Source organism: Acanthaster planci, linkage group LG10, assembly GCF_054643075.1.
Source record: "Acanthaster planci isolate LZ-2023a linkage group LG10, COTS_SCS, whole genome shotgun sequence".
Lineage (NCBI taxonomy): Eukaryota > Metazoa > Echinodermata > Asteroidea > Valvatida > Acanthasteridae > Acanthaster > Acanthaster planci.
Genome location: NC_141786.1, coordinates 5,640,570 through 5,657,385, shown reverse-complemented (window position 1 = coordinate 5,657,385; position 16,816 = coordinate 5,640,570). Strand labels below are relative to the sequence as shown.

At 39.4% G+C, this 16,816-nt stretch overlaps 1 protein-coding gene across 3 annotated transcripts in view; it reads left to right on the top strand.

The window, feature by feature from the left end:
* The window catches only part of LOC110980571 (monocarboxylate transporter 12-like), a 29,272-nt gene extending 17,996 nt beyond the window's left edge, over window positions 1-11,276 (top strand). For all 3 annotated transcript variants that reach the window (XM_022237390.2, XM_087142304.1, XM_022237391.2), the window contains exons 2-5: window positions 1,791-2,139; window positions 4,782-4,925; window positions 7,738-8,574; window positions 8,747-11,276. In XM_022237390.2, coding sequence (XP_022093082.1) covers window positions 1,938-2,139; window positions 4,782-4,925; window positions 7,738-8,574; window positions 8,747-8,865 — 1,302 coding nt within the window. In that variant the 5' untranslated portion in view covers window positions 1,791-1,937 and the 3' untranslated portion in view covers window positions 8,866-11,276. The remainder of the gene's footprint in view (window positions 1-1,790; window positions 2,140-4,781; window positions 4,926-7,737; window positions 8,575-8,746) is intronic.
* Window positions 11,277-16,816: the final 5,540 nt, after the last annotated feature.

Sequence of the window (16,816 nt, the reverse complement as noted above, 5' to 3'; positions counted from 1 at the left end):
AGCTCATCTAAAAATTCAAAGTACTGTCATGGCCAACATTACAGCACCCATTACGTGACTGTCATGTGTTATTATCAAAGAACTGTCTGGTTTCCTTAATAAAAACATTTTAAATGTAATAAACCTTGGCTGTAGGAACCAATCAATAAACAAGTTTAACTTTTTCCTTCAAAAATCATCCAAAACCTCACTTCAATTTAAAGAAAATGAAATCAAACGAAACAGCAGAACAATTTAAAAAGTAAACAAACAAATCTAGATTCAGAAGCAAATACAATATATGTTCAACTATATCCTTTATTAAGTACTGCTGACTCAACTGAACTGTAAAGTAAGAAGAAAACTGTAAAAAAGTAACCGAACAAATCAAACCGCTTAAAAAATATTGATTGAACAGGGGTAATAATGGAAAGCACACTGATCTTAGTTAAAAGTACAATAGACATGTACATGTAAGAGCCCCGTCTTATTATTAGTAGTAGGAGCAGTATTAAAACACTGGTAAGAAAGTACATGGAAATGAACCCATTCAAAATACAAAGTTAACAGGATGCCTCAAAATTGGCGGTCAAAACCTGAAAGCAATCTTTCACTACTTTTTACAAACCCTCAGACTGTAAGGGGGATTGTTTGTCCGCATTGAGGGATAGGCTCGTGCACGAATTTTACACTCATCACTGTCATCCTTCACCTGAACAATACTTCAATTAAATACAAAATACTAAAAGAGGGAGAAATGATCTGTAGTGATAACCACTTGTCAATTTACTATTTTTTTAACTTTAATCGGTAGGAAAATCACTGGGAATAAATATTTGCTTCAGTGTATAAACTTTATTTCATATTTTGTTTTTCTCACCAAGCAAAATGTGTTGCCTTTGACTTTGTACGTCTATTGTCGCTTGCTCGATTAAATCAAATTCAGTATCACAACCGTTTACAGTTGACCACGCCGCGTGAGCCGCTACTAATTTAGCGTATTCGAACCGACTGGCAAGAGTTAGATCCATTTTGGAAATACCGATCAAAGGCAGAATTTTTTCAGAATTTTCGGAAGGCAGGCCTGTTTTGTGGAATTTGAGCCCTTTCGGGCCGTTTTGTGAAATTGGGCCGTTTGACGAATGGGGCCCGCTTTGGCCGAATTTGGGCCGGATTTGGCGTTTTCGGAGGTTAATTGGTTAATTATTTTTTGAAAAATGTCGATGAGGTATAGGAGGGTTTTTCGATTTGGGTTAATCTTGGATTTTTGGGGGGTCAAAAAGGGTCAGGTACGTATAGGGCGTTTTTCATTTTGCGGCAGAATCAGCATATCCCTACTACTGGCAGCCATTTCATTGAATGAATTTTCTTTCATTGCAAAAAAAGTGAGGCATTCAATGATAGCTGTACTTTTTTTAAACAGTGCTTGAAAAACACTCAACACTCGAACTAACGACTTGTAAACAGTACTTCTATTAGTAATAGTTTGTGGTTTCTTTTCCGCACTTTCAATATACATGCATATTGATAATTTACAAGTGCATAGAAATCGTTTCCAATCTATTTCATTACTTTTTTTATTAGAAAAATCCAATTTTCTCTATACACCACCATCTATAAGACAAGCATGCGTAACGCTATAAAGTGCATTAACCGTTTGGCTATAAAACAAGCTATGGTTTCTAATACACTGTATGGATGGTTACCTTACACAGGACGGAAAAATTCAAGGCACAATGTCGACAGTTCACCACTCTGGTTACGGTGATTAATATTCAAACTGATGTTGTGTGAACTTTTTTATCCAACAGTTTTGGTTACGATATCCACCTGACCCACCTCATTGAGCGAAAGCCTTGGTGCACCGTTATTTCAAGGCTTACCGTTACCCAATCTTCTGAAGCCTATCACTGGTGTATCATTACACGCTGGAGACTCAATTTGTGAGACAAACCCTCATGATGGTTGTCCAGTGCAGTTCAGGTTGTGCTCACGCAGGCTGGTATGCCGCCCTCTGTGTCCATGTCGACTGGCTGCTGTGGACAGGACTCCTCAAAAGTCTCGGGGTCATGCTGCCAACGCTTCAAGAGCAATTCACAGCAGACACGTGGATGATTGGTGGATTGATAGCGACTATTACTGCCGTTGGCAGTTTTGCAGGTGCATACATACGCTTTAGGTCAATTTACTAGTTTTAACTATAACTTATAAAACCTACTTTCCATATTGACTTAAGAGAAACGCGGGAATTAATCACACTTGTGTACTTTTGAGGCTTGCGTTGCATACACGATGCGTTCATTGGTTTCACTTTCACGGACACAAAAACCGACTCCAGTTGTAACACATACGTGCGTTGCGTTTGGTCGTCAAAATCGCCCCGGGAGTGATTTTGACGAATAGTAAACGCTTGGTGCAAGTGTTGACGCACATACGGAAAGGCACCTTCGACAGGCTGTTCTTTACGTAGGTCCCAGGCACAGGTTTTTTATTTTTTTTCTACCAATAGTCAGTCATGTTGTGACTGGAAGTAAGAACAACACACACGAACACAAATAGATACCTGTACTAAGCACCATTACAATTTGCTCATTCCATGTTTTATACCGATGAAATAAACAGTGCATTTTGAGGTACCAAAAACGTTGTTCGACAACCAAGGATAAACTTACTGAAAACCCTTGCTTCCCATAACGAGCAAATGGAAAAACACGTGTGTGAAACAAACGACGCCTTATCTATGGGTTTGTGACACGAGGTTTTTAATGGGGCAGATTGACAACAGTCCTATGGTTTTGGAAATCCGACTGTCTCTATTTAAAAAGCATTTACTTATCCCCAGCAGAGTGCAAAGTCTGGACCGACCTTGGAATCAAAATGGCTTCAATCTAAACTATAATTAGAGGGGACACAAATTCCTCTAATTATAAGAATCTTTGTGTACAAACACTATATTTAATTAATATAAATTGGAAATGGGCCCAGATTTCAACCTGTTACGTCCAGGACTGACCTACATACTACTATACTACTAAACATGTAATGACGGATACCCTTCCCCTTTGGTTAAATTAAATCGTTTGCTGTTGGTTTACAACACGCAGCGTTACGTGAACACAGTAGGGCGTTGGTTTTAACGACGTCCAGTCGAACGATTCGTTGAAGCCATTACTGCGGTGTCCGCATCACTCAGTCGCGCATTCCTAAGCTTGACGAGCGCGTGATGTTGGTTAGCAGTGCGCTCCCATTTGCTGATGAGGAAGCATTCAATGTGCATATTTTTTCTTTACACAAATGGGCACAACATAGTTATAAATCCTGCAGGTATGTTTCAGAGGGAAATTATTCACTGCGCATGTCCAGTTTTAGGGTCATTTGAATGCGTAATGAGGAACATGGCAATTCGTGCCAGGGAAACAGTTGCCTCATTTCATGAAATTTACGTCTTTTTCATCTTTTGAAATAAACATTCCTGCCCAAAATATTTTCATGGCAAGATAAGGCCTTATCCTAACGTGTTTTCTGAAAATAAAATTGAGAAATAGTACCAAAGTGGTCAAAACTAGTGATTTTTGTGAAAAACTCTTTTCGTAAGCGGTAGTTTCAAGTTGACGTTTTGATGCATTTGTTACGTTTTCGAAGGCTCAAAACAAAAAAATTCCAATTTTTCCTGAAGTTTTCAAAAATGGGCTATGGTGGAGAGAGGTGTGAAGGTGTTAGATTTGATAACGGTTTTCCGCTAGATTCTTTTCTTTTCCCGACCGGACGCGACCTGGCACCGATTCCGTTCATCCCGCATAATCTTACGGCCTTGCGAGCCTAAGAATTCAATGACTCGGGAACGAAAGACGAACACAAAAGTACATGAAGTTAACATGAACTTTATTAATGAAACTGATGTCTATCTGTCATTATAAAATTACCAGGAAAATGTTAAAATTCACGGTATACATCCCCAGGTTTACATGTAGTACACATGCACGAACCACATGAACATGTACACCGGCTCCGTCGAAAATTTCCATGTACGTGTACATTTACGCCGCGGTATGCATGAAACAGGCCGCAGTGTACCCTGCACGGTATGTGGTGGATCGGTTTTATGCGTGTAAAACACGTATATATCGCGCTGTGCAGAAGTTAAATCACGAAAATAGAACAAAAAGATCTATCTACATAGAACGGATTGTATTGTGTAGTTGGAATTCTGGCCTGTCGTATGCAGTGTCTCACTTTTCTGGGGAAGCTTCTAGAATTGAAAAAGTTAGTGGGAAAAAAAAGATGACCAGAGAAAGAGAAGTGATCGATTGAAACTGGACATGATTTATCATCTTAGCAACCACGTTGAGGCTAAAATTTCATAAGTGTGTAGCATCTCTTTTCATGATTCTGTAGTGTTTATTCGGCTTAAGCCTTCCAGAGCACATACAAAGAGTTTCAATGCGATCGTTCGTTAACTTTGTGCAAACGAAGTCTTCAAAACAAGAAGGCTCAACAGAGGATCGGCAAGTTGCTAAGGACATTTCCGTATGGTTCACAAGGGTCCGGTCGAGTAACCGCAGCGCACGGTCGAAGTCGTTAATTTCACGTTGAATTGAGTTGAAACATGTGTTTGACTCTTGTCACGGGATCGGTCTATACAGGAGGGTGCAACAAGATGTACAGTACATGAAAAAGTCACACGATGTACAGTGCAGCTTTGCACCTAAGACGCTTTTCAAACTCTTGGCATACAATTTTCCACTATTTTGACATTCACGTGAAGACATGTGCTAATAGCGTTGTCATCAAATCCAATGTAGGTCTGTTATCGAAACTGCTGGATGTATTGTTTGGTACCCGCTTCGTGGTGACAGTCTGCGGATTCCTCTTAGGGGCGTCTGTTATCATCTCGTCTTTCTCTACCAGCGCTTTTCAGATTACGCTCGTCCTATGCTTAATCGCTGGTAAGTAAATCTTTTAATTCCGACTAATATAGGTTTTCTCGGCCAATTTTGGAAAATGTGCGATCAAGTTTGTAAAAAAACAAAAAATCAAGTTAGGGTAGATTTTGAAAACGACTTAAAACCTGGTTTCATTTTCGCAAGAACAAACACTCGACTTCGTTTTGCGTACTTCCAATAAATGAATGTGCATTAAATTTCATTAAAGAGGTTTCAGATACGTGAGGCTGGGATTTCGGATTGACGTATTCCTTGCCAATTACAACAAATGTGCATTCTTATTAGCCGAAAATCTATTTTTTACTGTGTCCCTTCGGGAGTATTCATTTTCATTTGCTAAAATTTAAAATCGTAGAACATACGTTAATTTCATCAGAAAATTGTAATAACTAAATCAGTGCAAAGTTAAACACACATATTTATCTGAAGATAAGTTATTATCAATTTACTGTCCCAAGGCTCTGTCATTCAAAAATGTGTACAATCTTGGTATTCATAAAAACAAACCTGACATCAGAGTATTGTTTCAGAGTGTTAATAATTAGAGAGGGAACTAGATATGCTGATTTTCAAAGACAATGCAAGCAGCTATTTGCGCATATATATTTTAACTTATCTTATGAAGTACGGCAAAGTTTAATATAAAAGGAATAATTCGTGATCTAGAAACAAGGTGGGAGGCAGTGTCAACATCGGTCCGTCTGATATCAATAAAAATTTATGATCACGAAACTCCACTGCCATGGATTCCTTTTCCAAAAATATAACGATAAAACTTCCAGGAAACACTTTTAGAGGACATTCTTTCCGTTTACTCTATTATTTCACGGCAATAGCTGCCCATAAATATAACGTTGCTGTTATCATGTAGATCGGCAACGATTATGGAGTTCACACAACATATTTGTGGCTAACGTTTGCAGCCGCTGTTGCGTGCTTTTTTTTCAGAGCCGTGTTTCTCGAAAAATAGTTTTGACCACAGAGATGTTTCCCGTCGTCTTTTTCGCGTCGTCTTTTCGAATTGGGGAGGCCTACGAGTATAAACGTGGTATTACTGGAAGCTCATTCGTTTCTCTTTATTCTCATATGTGTAACTAAAAGTCATCAATGGGGATCTTTCCTCATTATGCCATGGCAGGTCACAATTGTACTTGTAATCTCATGTCACGTGACCAATGAGGATGTTGTTATGACAATTGTGATCTGGAACCCTCTTTACATGATGGAGTATGCGTGTGCCCAAACATGAATCAGTTAGATTGACCAGAGTTCCGACGTTGGGCTGTAGAAAACGTGTACATCCCTATATGGAAAAATTAAATATTTAAATATCAATACAAAACAAGGAGATGACGTCATTAATTTGGCATTAATTTTGCAGCAGGGTCTTGCCAGCTGTAACTTTGATTATCGCCAAGTACCCAAAATCTTGCCTCGAAAATGTGTACAAGTCAATAGGCTGAAATAGATTAATTTCATAATTAATAATTAATCCCTTGATGACGTCATGAAGTTTGAACATTGCAAAGGGACTCAAGTGGTGCCAAGAAAAACTGTGTACAAAAGAAAGAGAGTTTGGGGAGAACAACCAAACAGAAAAAAAAGAAAGAAAAACTCTTGACAAAAAGAATGCCATTTTTGCAAAATGCGAAAAAGCCAAGACAAAAAAAGACCAACAAGAATGCCTTTTCCTCAAAAATGCGAAAAAGCCAAACAACAGGACAGAAAGAATGTCTTTTGGCAAAGTTGCAAAAAAGCACAAAAAAAGTGCAAAAGCAATGCTTTTTCGCAAAATGCGAAAAGGCCAATTAGGCCTACGTTGGGCACCAATTAGACCAAAACATATGCTTTGAAGTTACTGCCTGTTAGATTACATAATATTTTGTGCACAATCACAAGAAAAATGGATCTGAAGTGTAGAATTGGAGATCTGACAACATAATTATATGACCAAGGTTACACAAAGGATGACACCGCTTTGATAATAAATGCTATGTTACTCATTTACACTGTGTCTGTCATCACACTGTTGAAAAATAAAGTTTCTATGATTGAAACGCAGCACAGGTAGGAAGGTCCCCCATCGCCGGTGTTTATAGGTTTTAGGTTCCAGCGCCGGTGTTTATAGGTTTTCTGCAATAATCGATAGTTTCCAATGACAGCATGAATGGTTTATTTCAATCATGAATATTCAACATTAACCAATCAACCAACCGCTTCTAAAAATGCAACTCCTGTTTAGTACACAAACGATTTTTAATCCTTGACAAGGCATATCTTAAATAACACACAGGCAAAATCGCCTGCATATTTTGTGAAATAGCTGAGTTCAAATTAAGATGAATGCAAGATTACAGAAGTGCATTCAATTTCCCGCAAAAATTAACGACAACATACTAAACCAGTGCAATATAAGGTCATTGAACGCTGACTCCATACAACTGAATGTTCCCTACTTGAAATTGGATTTCTTTATTTGTTAAATAGAAACACGAATGCTGCTATTGCTAATCCTTTCACACATTTCCCAACATTAGCTATGAAGACCTATAATAAGAAAGCTGATCAGAATTGATTCAGTGCCCACTTGTCGCTCATCTACGTGTATATTGACAAGCAGCTGTTTCGAAATGAATTAAATTGCGCAAGCACATTCTCAAAAAGGTTATCTCCAAAATGCCTAGCGGCAAGAGGACTTTCTTCGGAATGACAGAATTTTTGACCTAACCAAGGTCTTTGTAGGGTGTTGCGCTTTGATCTGAGGGTTGGGGCTCAGTATTGACAATATATTTATGAGCTTCGTTTTAATATGCAGGGCCTGGTTTGGTGATCCCCAGTATTTTATCGAGAGCCATGACGGGCCGTTATTTCACTACAAACTATGCAACGGTGAATGGGATTGCGACCACAGGAGACTCATTGGGCTTGATCTTTGCTCCGTTGACTCAAGTGCTTTTAGACACCTACGGCTGGCGAGGTGCCTTGCTACTGCTTGGGGCTATCAGCATGCATCTTGGTGTGTGTGGCTTCCTGCTGGGACCTCAGCCACCATCTGCAGTGGCCCAGGACGACTATCTGCTAATAAACTCAAGTGAAGAGGAGCAACCAAAACCAAACATCTATGATAACAAGACAAAATCCCCACTCCGCATCCTGAAGGACGCTGTTAAGGCTCAACGGGACCTTTTGGGCTGCACGGTATGCGGCCACGCTGCATTCTGGATAGTGGCCCATGTCTACGTCGTCCATACCTTCGTCGCCACCCTGTGGCTGATATACTTCGTCCCTTATGCCGAGTCGAAAGGTTTCTCTGGGTACGAGGCAGTGACATTCACCACGGCCGCAGCGATTGCGAACCTGGTTTCAAGGATTCTTGTCGCGTCAATGGTGGACCGAGGCTGGCTGAAGCTACGATTGACCTTGCTAATTTCAATGATTACTTGCGGCATTGCTCTGTTCACCCTTCCCTGGGTGCATTCCTATTGGTTGATGATTGGCAACACTGTCATCTCCCACAGCTGCTTTGGGGCAAGGGCGTCACTTTATGACATTTACACGCGGGAACTGGTGGGAGCCGAAGAACTGGTGTCCGCTTTCAGTTGGATGGATCTGCTGGTCGCTATTATTCAAATCGCTTTAGGATTCCTCCCTGGTAAGGAATACTTGAATACTTACGTGGCTTTTGCTTCTTTGAGAATGAGTTTAAACATAGCAAGTACTTTGTGACGTTGTTTGGGAAATGTAACGGGTGACGGAGAAGAAAAAAAAAACAGTTCTCTGGCAGGACAGACAGCTGAGTAACCGATCTTGCCCTTTTTTCCCAGGTTGGATATTCGACCAGACTGGAAGCTATGATACTGCTTTCATCATCTTGGGGTTAATCTCCCTTTTGCCGTTGGTATCACTGCTCGTGGAAAATGTAATCAACCAACGGAAGAGCTAATGCCATCAATGAATAATCTCAATACCAGCACACTGTCGTAGAAGTTGGTACCTTAATACTTCTACACAAACACCCCTTGCACAAGGGGTTTGTGCAGAAACCCTGTCAGACCGCACGTATCTACTCCTAACCACGTTCAATTAACTCGGCAGGGGAGTTCAGACTCAGTGACTGCTGAAACCGCAGGGTATGCTGAACACACTATACAGTACATGTGTTTATGCATGCTCACAGTGCACATTGATTATGTCGGTGACCAGGATGGTATCAGAAGGCCGTTTCAACCTCTTCTCGTTTTAACCCTCCACTTTTCTGTCGGTTGTAAAAAAAAGTAAATGCATGATGTTTCGTCATGGGTGTGGACAGTTACTGTTAAATAAATTTTTGCCAACATTTTCACCAGCTTGATTGCCCCAACCTTGTTTATCACAACTCATCCTGTTTGTTTTCGTTTAGTTGTATTTATAAATTTACAAACCGTGATCACAGAAATTTATGAACATTATAATGCCAACTTTATTAGTTCCTTATCTCATTATGTTGTATACTTTAAGCTTCAACAAAAGCTTTTTCCTTTGTGGAATTCGCTCACTTTGGAAAGGGTTACAGTTTGCGACAATGATCTAAGCTTCATGACTGTCTTTCGTGTTATTGAGTTCAGCTGGGAAAGACCTATAGCGGATCAATGGGCATAATAATTGTTTGAAAATGTCATTACTTATGATGGACGACTGGAATTACTGGTGTAATAATTTCGATACGGAGCCCATAAATGGATCAACACTCACATTCTTTGATCAAGATCGAAGACGACGCAAAAAAAAAAGGTTGGAACCATTTGACACTTTGAGATCAAGGACTTGTTGCAAGGGAAATGATTTTTTTTTATTTAGGCAAGGAGAACGCCAAAGACGAGCAATATTAAACAGCCTTTCTAAGTTTGTTGTTTGGAGGTAATGCCCTCCGGAATGATAGCAGCGTTGCAGGGTCAGAAGACGTTAAACTATGCTGTAAAATCAAGATGTATACGTCTTCTTTCATTTTCAAATGAGCCAGAAGGTAGAGACTTTTATAGCGACCACGAGACAGGCCTATGAATGAAGCCGAAAATTACACTGAAATGAAACTGATCAGCTGGTCACCTCCAGACAGGAGAAGCACGTGATGGTGAGCAGGCCGCAAGAGAATTCCCTGGCAACATTCCCCTGCTTGCAGAAATAGAACATAATCCAGCCATTCTTGACAGCTACAGAGTTCCAAGTTGGAAACGGTGCACTTCCACATCACATCAGAAAGCGAGGCGCAGAGAGGAAAAGCAACAAGTCATTGCATAAGACAGTTACAAGTATTGAAAAAAAGATGTAACAACCCAGATCCCCGAAATTTTGACTGCCGATCCAGAGAAATTGCCAAAAGATTACGGCAGCAGAGGGAGAGTGTCATGGGCATTGCACGCGATATTAATTTTGGTGAGAAAGAATATTTCTTTACGACGTATGGCTTTGACTGTAGCCTGCAGAAAGGGGAAATAAATGAAAACGTGGCTGCTTGGAATGGCCTTCACGAAAGGCGACATAATTTCTATTTTGAAGATGATAGAATCGAGAGATGGATTTTCTCTGTATGATGACATTGTCCAGGTTAACTCTGCACGGCATTTCCATGTTTCCATGGAAATAATGGAGCATCTCCAACAACTATTGCCTGGTTTCTTTGCTCCTAGAAGACAAACTGCCACTGTGAAAGTTGAGATGAATGCAGAGTTAGCTATTCTTCATCCTAAGCACAGAGGCAGTGTTGCATCGTGTTTCAAACTTATGTACTGATTGGAGGTTTGAGTATTGAGAGGACACGCTAGAACAGTTTTGTGTCGCAAATAAAGATATGCTAAGCCTGTAAAACAACGCAGGATAATAAAAGCATGCGTATAAATGGAAAAATATGCCAAGGGATACGACCCAACATGCGTCGGTGAATTCAAACAATACTACTTATTAATTCCCCACGTGACTGATCGTGTTCATGTACGGTGGTATTGTTTGATGGTGAATAATAAATTAATAAATAGGAGTGGGTTTCGGCTCGGTAATTTAAAACCCACGCTTTCTTCAATAGAATCCCTTAGGCCTATTTCGTGGGATGGACTGTGTACAAACATAAGGATAACAAAAGAAAAATGCTGAAATTAAAATTTCAATGAATGGAAACCGAATATCAGGAGTTGTACAATAGGCAGGCTCTCATACATGTGATGAATGAGAGCTTGAGATGTCAAAATGTAACAAATTTGAATGCCAGTTTTAGTCCTAGTCCTTTGTAATTACAGTCTTCAATCGTCATTGTAAGATCCCAATGGAGTGATTTTCTTGCAGCTCTGTGAATAAAATAAGTCCCTTTTAAATTAAAGCTTATTTAATAAAATTTTGGACCCTTCTTTAAAACCTTTGACTATACAAATACATAGTTAGGGGACGAATAACTGAGGCCCAGGCAGCTTTATAGAATTTATGTCTCCAGCAGATTTCAATAATTTGGGTATGGCAGAAACAGACCCTTTAGACGGCCTTTTGCGGCTTTTAGATAATTGATACAAGAAAAAATTCACTCATAGTCCAATCCACGAGACGTGGGTTTGATTCTTTTTTTCCATGCAATGTACCGGTAGATAGACGGTTATTTAAAAAGTCTGTTTCCTGGCGAATTTTTCTTTCTTTCTTAGTTTAAATTAATTTCTTTCTTTGCGTGGTAATTTGTTGATAATAATTTATCACTTGTACAACTCACCAACACAAGAAACGTGTTTTGCAATTAATGAACAAAATTAATGCCAGGCACGATTGTATCATCGACCAGTCATCCAAGGCTAATTAGTGAATCCGTTCTTGTTTCAGTATGATTGTTGATGTTTGCTATGAAACGGCTGCCAAAGACAGGGAAAGGAGTTTATACAGGAAAAGTGGCCATGTCTTGAAAAGAGTATATATTATAAATCAATGCCACACCATGTACTATTAGGGCAATGTTCATGATAAACATTGTACATAAAATAGTCAAACTCAGAATAGCACATTGAAAGCATTTTACAAATCAACTTTTTTGCTTATCACAAAAAGGGTGTGGGATGATTCCACGGCCCATCACCCCACCACCAAAGGTGGGGAGATACATACCCTACCCCCTCAGGATTTGTGTAAATGAGAAAAATAAATTATTGGCAACAGTTCTTTCCAACATTACTTAGTCTAAGGCCCGCCCCCAGGAAATGCTGTGTCAATACTATGGAGGTGACTGTACAACATTCTATGTTGACCGGTCATTGCTGTTATACCCATTTCACTTTGTTAACCAATCAACTATGGCGATTACCTGACCGCAAATAACGTGGGCTACTGCCCGTAGCAGCCTGCAAACCCCCCCCCCAGCTCTCGTTTTTAATGACAAAAACCGCAAAACCCATTATAAAGAGTAAGTTAGGACAGGATTAAGCATGGATTAAGGTACCAACCTTTACGACAGTGTGCTGGTAATGTGGTTGTGCCCAGATATGTTGATGGTGTTTGTTGTCGTATTGTTTTGATTTTAACCCATGAATAGGGGGGGGGAATTCCAAGGAAACGGTTGTGCAATGACCATTTACACAAGGTAGGTATGTGCAACTTCAGCTCAGAGCTGGTTCCAAGCGTGTTACGGCCGGTAAAGTATCAAAGTAGAAATTACATTAACATGTCGCTGGATTACGCGAACATACAACACCCATCACATATTTGATGAATAACGCTGATGTCACGCACGCCAAGCTGCAGTCAAAATCGCGTCTACTGCTCGTGGAAAGCAGTGCTTAAAGTTTCGTTTCTTTTAATTTTTGAGTGTTGTAGTTCAGAGTATTACCTTTTTTACGTATGGTACTGAAGGTATTTTATCTTGTACATTCTGAGAAAAGTATACAACAAAATTATTTGTTTAAATGGGATTATATTTTCCGTCGACTTTCATAGTGGATGGGGGGAACACATGTATGTATCAGCCATGTTATTAAAATATGTAAAAGTTATAAATGTCTGTTTAAAACCTTCATAAAAATAGAAAGTACATAACAGAACAGTACAATAGGACATTCTTGGGTGTTAAATCTCTGAAATATCCCTGCTATTGGTAGCACAAATAGTTTCCCAGTAGATGGCACTTAATACTATTGTCAGATATTTTCTCAGACGGTGACAAAAATATTGCTTCCAGGTTCTATCTTTTAATTAAAATGTTTTTAGCTGATTATATAAGTCCAAGACACAAAACGTTACTTCTGAATGTGTGACTCCGTCCTCAAAAAGGAAATAAACAATACTATTGAGCCGCTTTTGAGAGAAATGAACCACAGTTTTCTGAATATCTAATTGGTAATAAATGTAAACGGCAGTCACATTTTGAGAATGATGTCCTCAGTTACGCGTATTCCAAGGATTACCACAAAGACAATGAAACTGATTCGTTAAGAACTCTTACGGCAAAAAAGAAAATTCTAAAGCTGACTGAACTTTCTGCATGTATTTCTTTTCTCTTTAAAAGTGATAAAGACCAGATCGTCAAAAGAAACAAGTAAATTGAAACTTAAGAACAGTGTAGCATGGGAGCGAGTTTTCTTGAAAAAAGTCGGGAACAATCTATAATTGTGCATGGAACCGAGATGGTAGGTGTTCTTGCCATGGAGCCGGTTGCAGCTGCACATGCATGTTTAAAATGGTCCGTGGTACTATGAAGAAGTGGGTTTGGAGTAAACTTTCTTTTCAGTTTAAATCCATCAAAATAAGTGTTATTATTTATAGGGGGGGGTTCAAATGGGTGATTTCTTTTGAACGTTGGGTGTACGGCTTTTTGTGGCCGCAGAAACTACGAAGTTGTGTATTTCAGTGTAGGAAAACAGGATGCAATCGATTTTGTCAGAAATGAAGCTTGACTTTGGAAAGCTAAAAGTCAGAGTTAGTAACAAATCAATTTGTGCAAGTCCAAGTCAAGTCACAAATCAATTTTTGTAAGTCTAAGCCTAGTCACGGGTTATTTCGTCCAGTCACAACGAAGTCAAGACACAGGTCGTTTGATCACAGGCCAAGTCAAGCCAAGCCACAATTCAATTTGGTCCAAGCATACGCAAGTCACACTAGTCCTTTTATCTATAGGGGATCCATAGTTTAAACTTCCCGGCTATAACGTCTGGCCAATTTTTACCCCTTTCTGGCATTCCTGATATGTCCATTGCCAGAGCGCAGCGAGCGCTTGCTTGGCACCATGTTTCCAAACCGCAAGACCCCTTTGTACCCTATGCATCCTTAAACTTTGTATACTGAGGTATAAGAATTGAATATTCTTCATTTATTCGCGCTTGGTATATAATTCCATAACAACATCAAATTTAATGTTTGCCCAGTTGCTTGCATTACACTGTGTACCCTAATTGTACATGTTCTTTTATTGTCCTTAATGGATGCTTTCTTTTGGAGTTATATTTTGGAATAAATAGCCCTGATGTTTACAAGATTTGTGTTATGTTTGAATCGTTTTTATTGTGGCATTTGTACCAAAGCGTATTTTACGAGATTTCGTGATAACTCCCTGTGATCAAATACCGCATTTTATTCCCTATGAGCTTAGTTTTCCAGAATTAGTCCACGTTTTATTGGCAAATTTCCTACCAAGTCCTTGAAAACTAATTTATGAGATGGAGGATAATAAAATTACAAACTTTGCATAGATAACGGAACAGTGTTTCAAAATTTACCAAAACAAATTATTTACCATGGTAAAAGTAGGCTTAACATCACAGATTTTTCTGTCTCTATTTTATGGTCACAGCAATAATTTGTACGGTATTTAATTGCCAGCAAAATACTACATGTATTGCTAGGGCAATACTGGTTCCGCTTGTTTGGCTAAAATGGAGGCAGTAATCGGTCGCTTTTGGAATGTTTTGTATTATTCGCCTGACTCAGCGGCGACGATCCTTGTACACTTTGAAGTGACAGAGTTGCAACTTACTCTTTTTGAGTTCCTCCTCAATGTTTTGTCCACATACAAGTCAGGTTGCATTATGTGTGATTTGAAGCAACAGCCTAGTCAGGATTCTAAGATCTTCCATATTCCTCAATCTGCGAAACAAACCACACAAGAAGATTGAGGATATTTTTTCTGACCAGGTGTGGAAAAGACTATGGTAAATTATTATTATTAAAGGTAAAAAAAATAAAGAAAGGACAGAAGCAAATGAATTAATACCAATTGACAAAGAGGGCATCTGGTCTTTAGCTTAGCTTGGAAAACAGCTTCCCAGTTTAAACTTGAATGGGCGCCATCAAGATCATGATGGAGATCCCCGCCAAGCAGGAAACTCCGATCTCTAGCCAGCACAAGACGATCATCACAGTCAGCTGGATTGGTGCTGTCCACAAGTAAGTTATGAACAAAAAGACCTGTCAAACAGAAACATTATATAGATTCGGACAGAATAGATATTACAAGAATAAGCTGAAACAATATGTGACCTGTCACAACAAAATGAGAGTAAAGTCGAATCTCGTTCTTTCCTATTTTGAGGGTTAAAGTGGAAGTCATTTTTTTCGGTTTTGTTTTATTTGGAAAGAGCAGCCGGTCTCCTGTATAATTCCAAATATTCTGCTGGATCGTATGTTGGCAATGGTCATGTTCTAAGCAATCTTGACGACAGCATTATTGGTCTGAAATAGTGGAAATACGCCGGGAACAAAGATGCAGAGCTGCCAGAAATAAAATGCGACTTAGTCACCCAATACTTTTACCCAAATTGTTCCATGTAAATACCACTGGAAAGACGTTTTATGCTGAGTTCAAAAACAGCAATAAATCAGTGTTTGACAATTCGGACTTTCAGCTCATTTGGCGGTGACAGGTCACATATGGGAAAGCAAAACAGTAAGTTTAAAAAGACTCATTGCTAGAAAAACAATCCTGCATGCGTACATTAATATTAACGACGAACAACAGTAAGCACATGCGCAAATCCGCGTAAAGCCGCATTGATAGGGCAGACCTCGCAGGCATGTCCGAATGACCTCTTATGCGCGGTTGGAGTACCGAATTGGTTCATATTAATTAAGGACTGAAATTACAAACTGACTTGAGGGGGACATTACTCGTGACACTCTGTTTGCTAGTGCACCTCTGACTTGGCATGGGCAACCGATGAAACATTTCCCATACTTGCCTGATCAAATCTGTTGACGTCATTGGACAGGATGTTCACTAGCTGACCAACTGCTGTTTCTCCAAGAGCAGGGTAATTGCTGACTTTTAGGGCCTTCAAAACATGCAACATGCATTTTATGGGGGCAGTATATCTGATAAAGATATACATCTGTGTAATGTTTATGAAATTCATGCAGAGTCTCACATCAGAATGGTATATTAATAGCTTTTAGAAATGAAATTGCTTTTCTTTTTTTTGATATTACAAACATTAGTCGTTGGGAAATCCTGAAAATACTTCACAATCCACTTTAATTTGTATGCTCGTCACAAAAGAAGTGGGGAAGGGAATATTTACCCCCCTCCCGGATTTACGCCCATACTTGACACTCCGTGCACTATCAGTTAGTCTCATGCAGGTCTATGCTTTTTTATATTCCCCGCTTAATTTGACTTGTTAGGACATAGGCCTATATGGCCTATTATCAACTTTTAATGGCGGCCTCTGGGCGACGGTCAACACCTGTAGGGAAAGTGTAATCTTCCCCTGATTTGTCGCAAGAAGTGATTGTATGGTTTGTAGATACCAGATTTGGAACTATGAAAGACTCTCGGTAAAGCCGCCTACAAAGAAAAATCGACAAAAATGGCGACAGATCGATAATCCACTCTCAATCAAACACAGGCACAATCGATTTGTTTGCAGTAATCGGTGGAGGGCGCTATGCGCTCAGCCAATTGT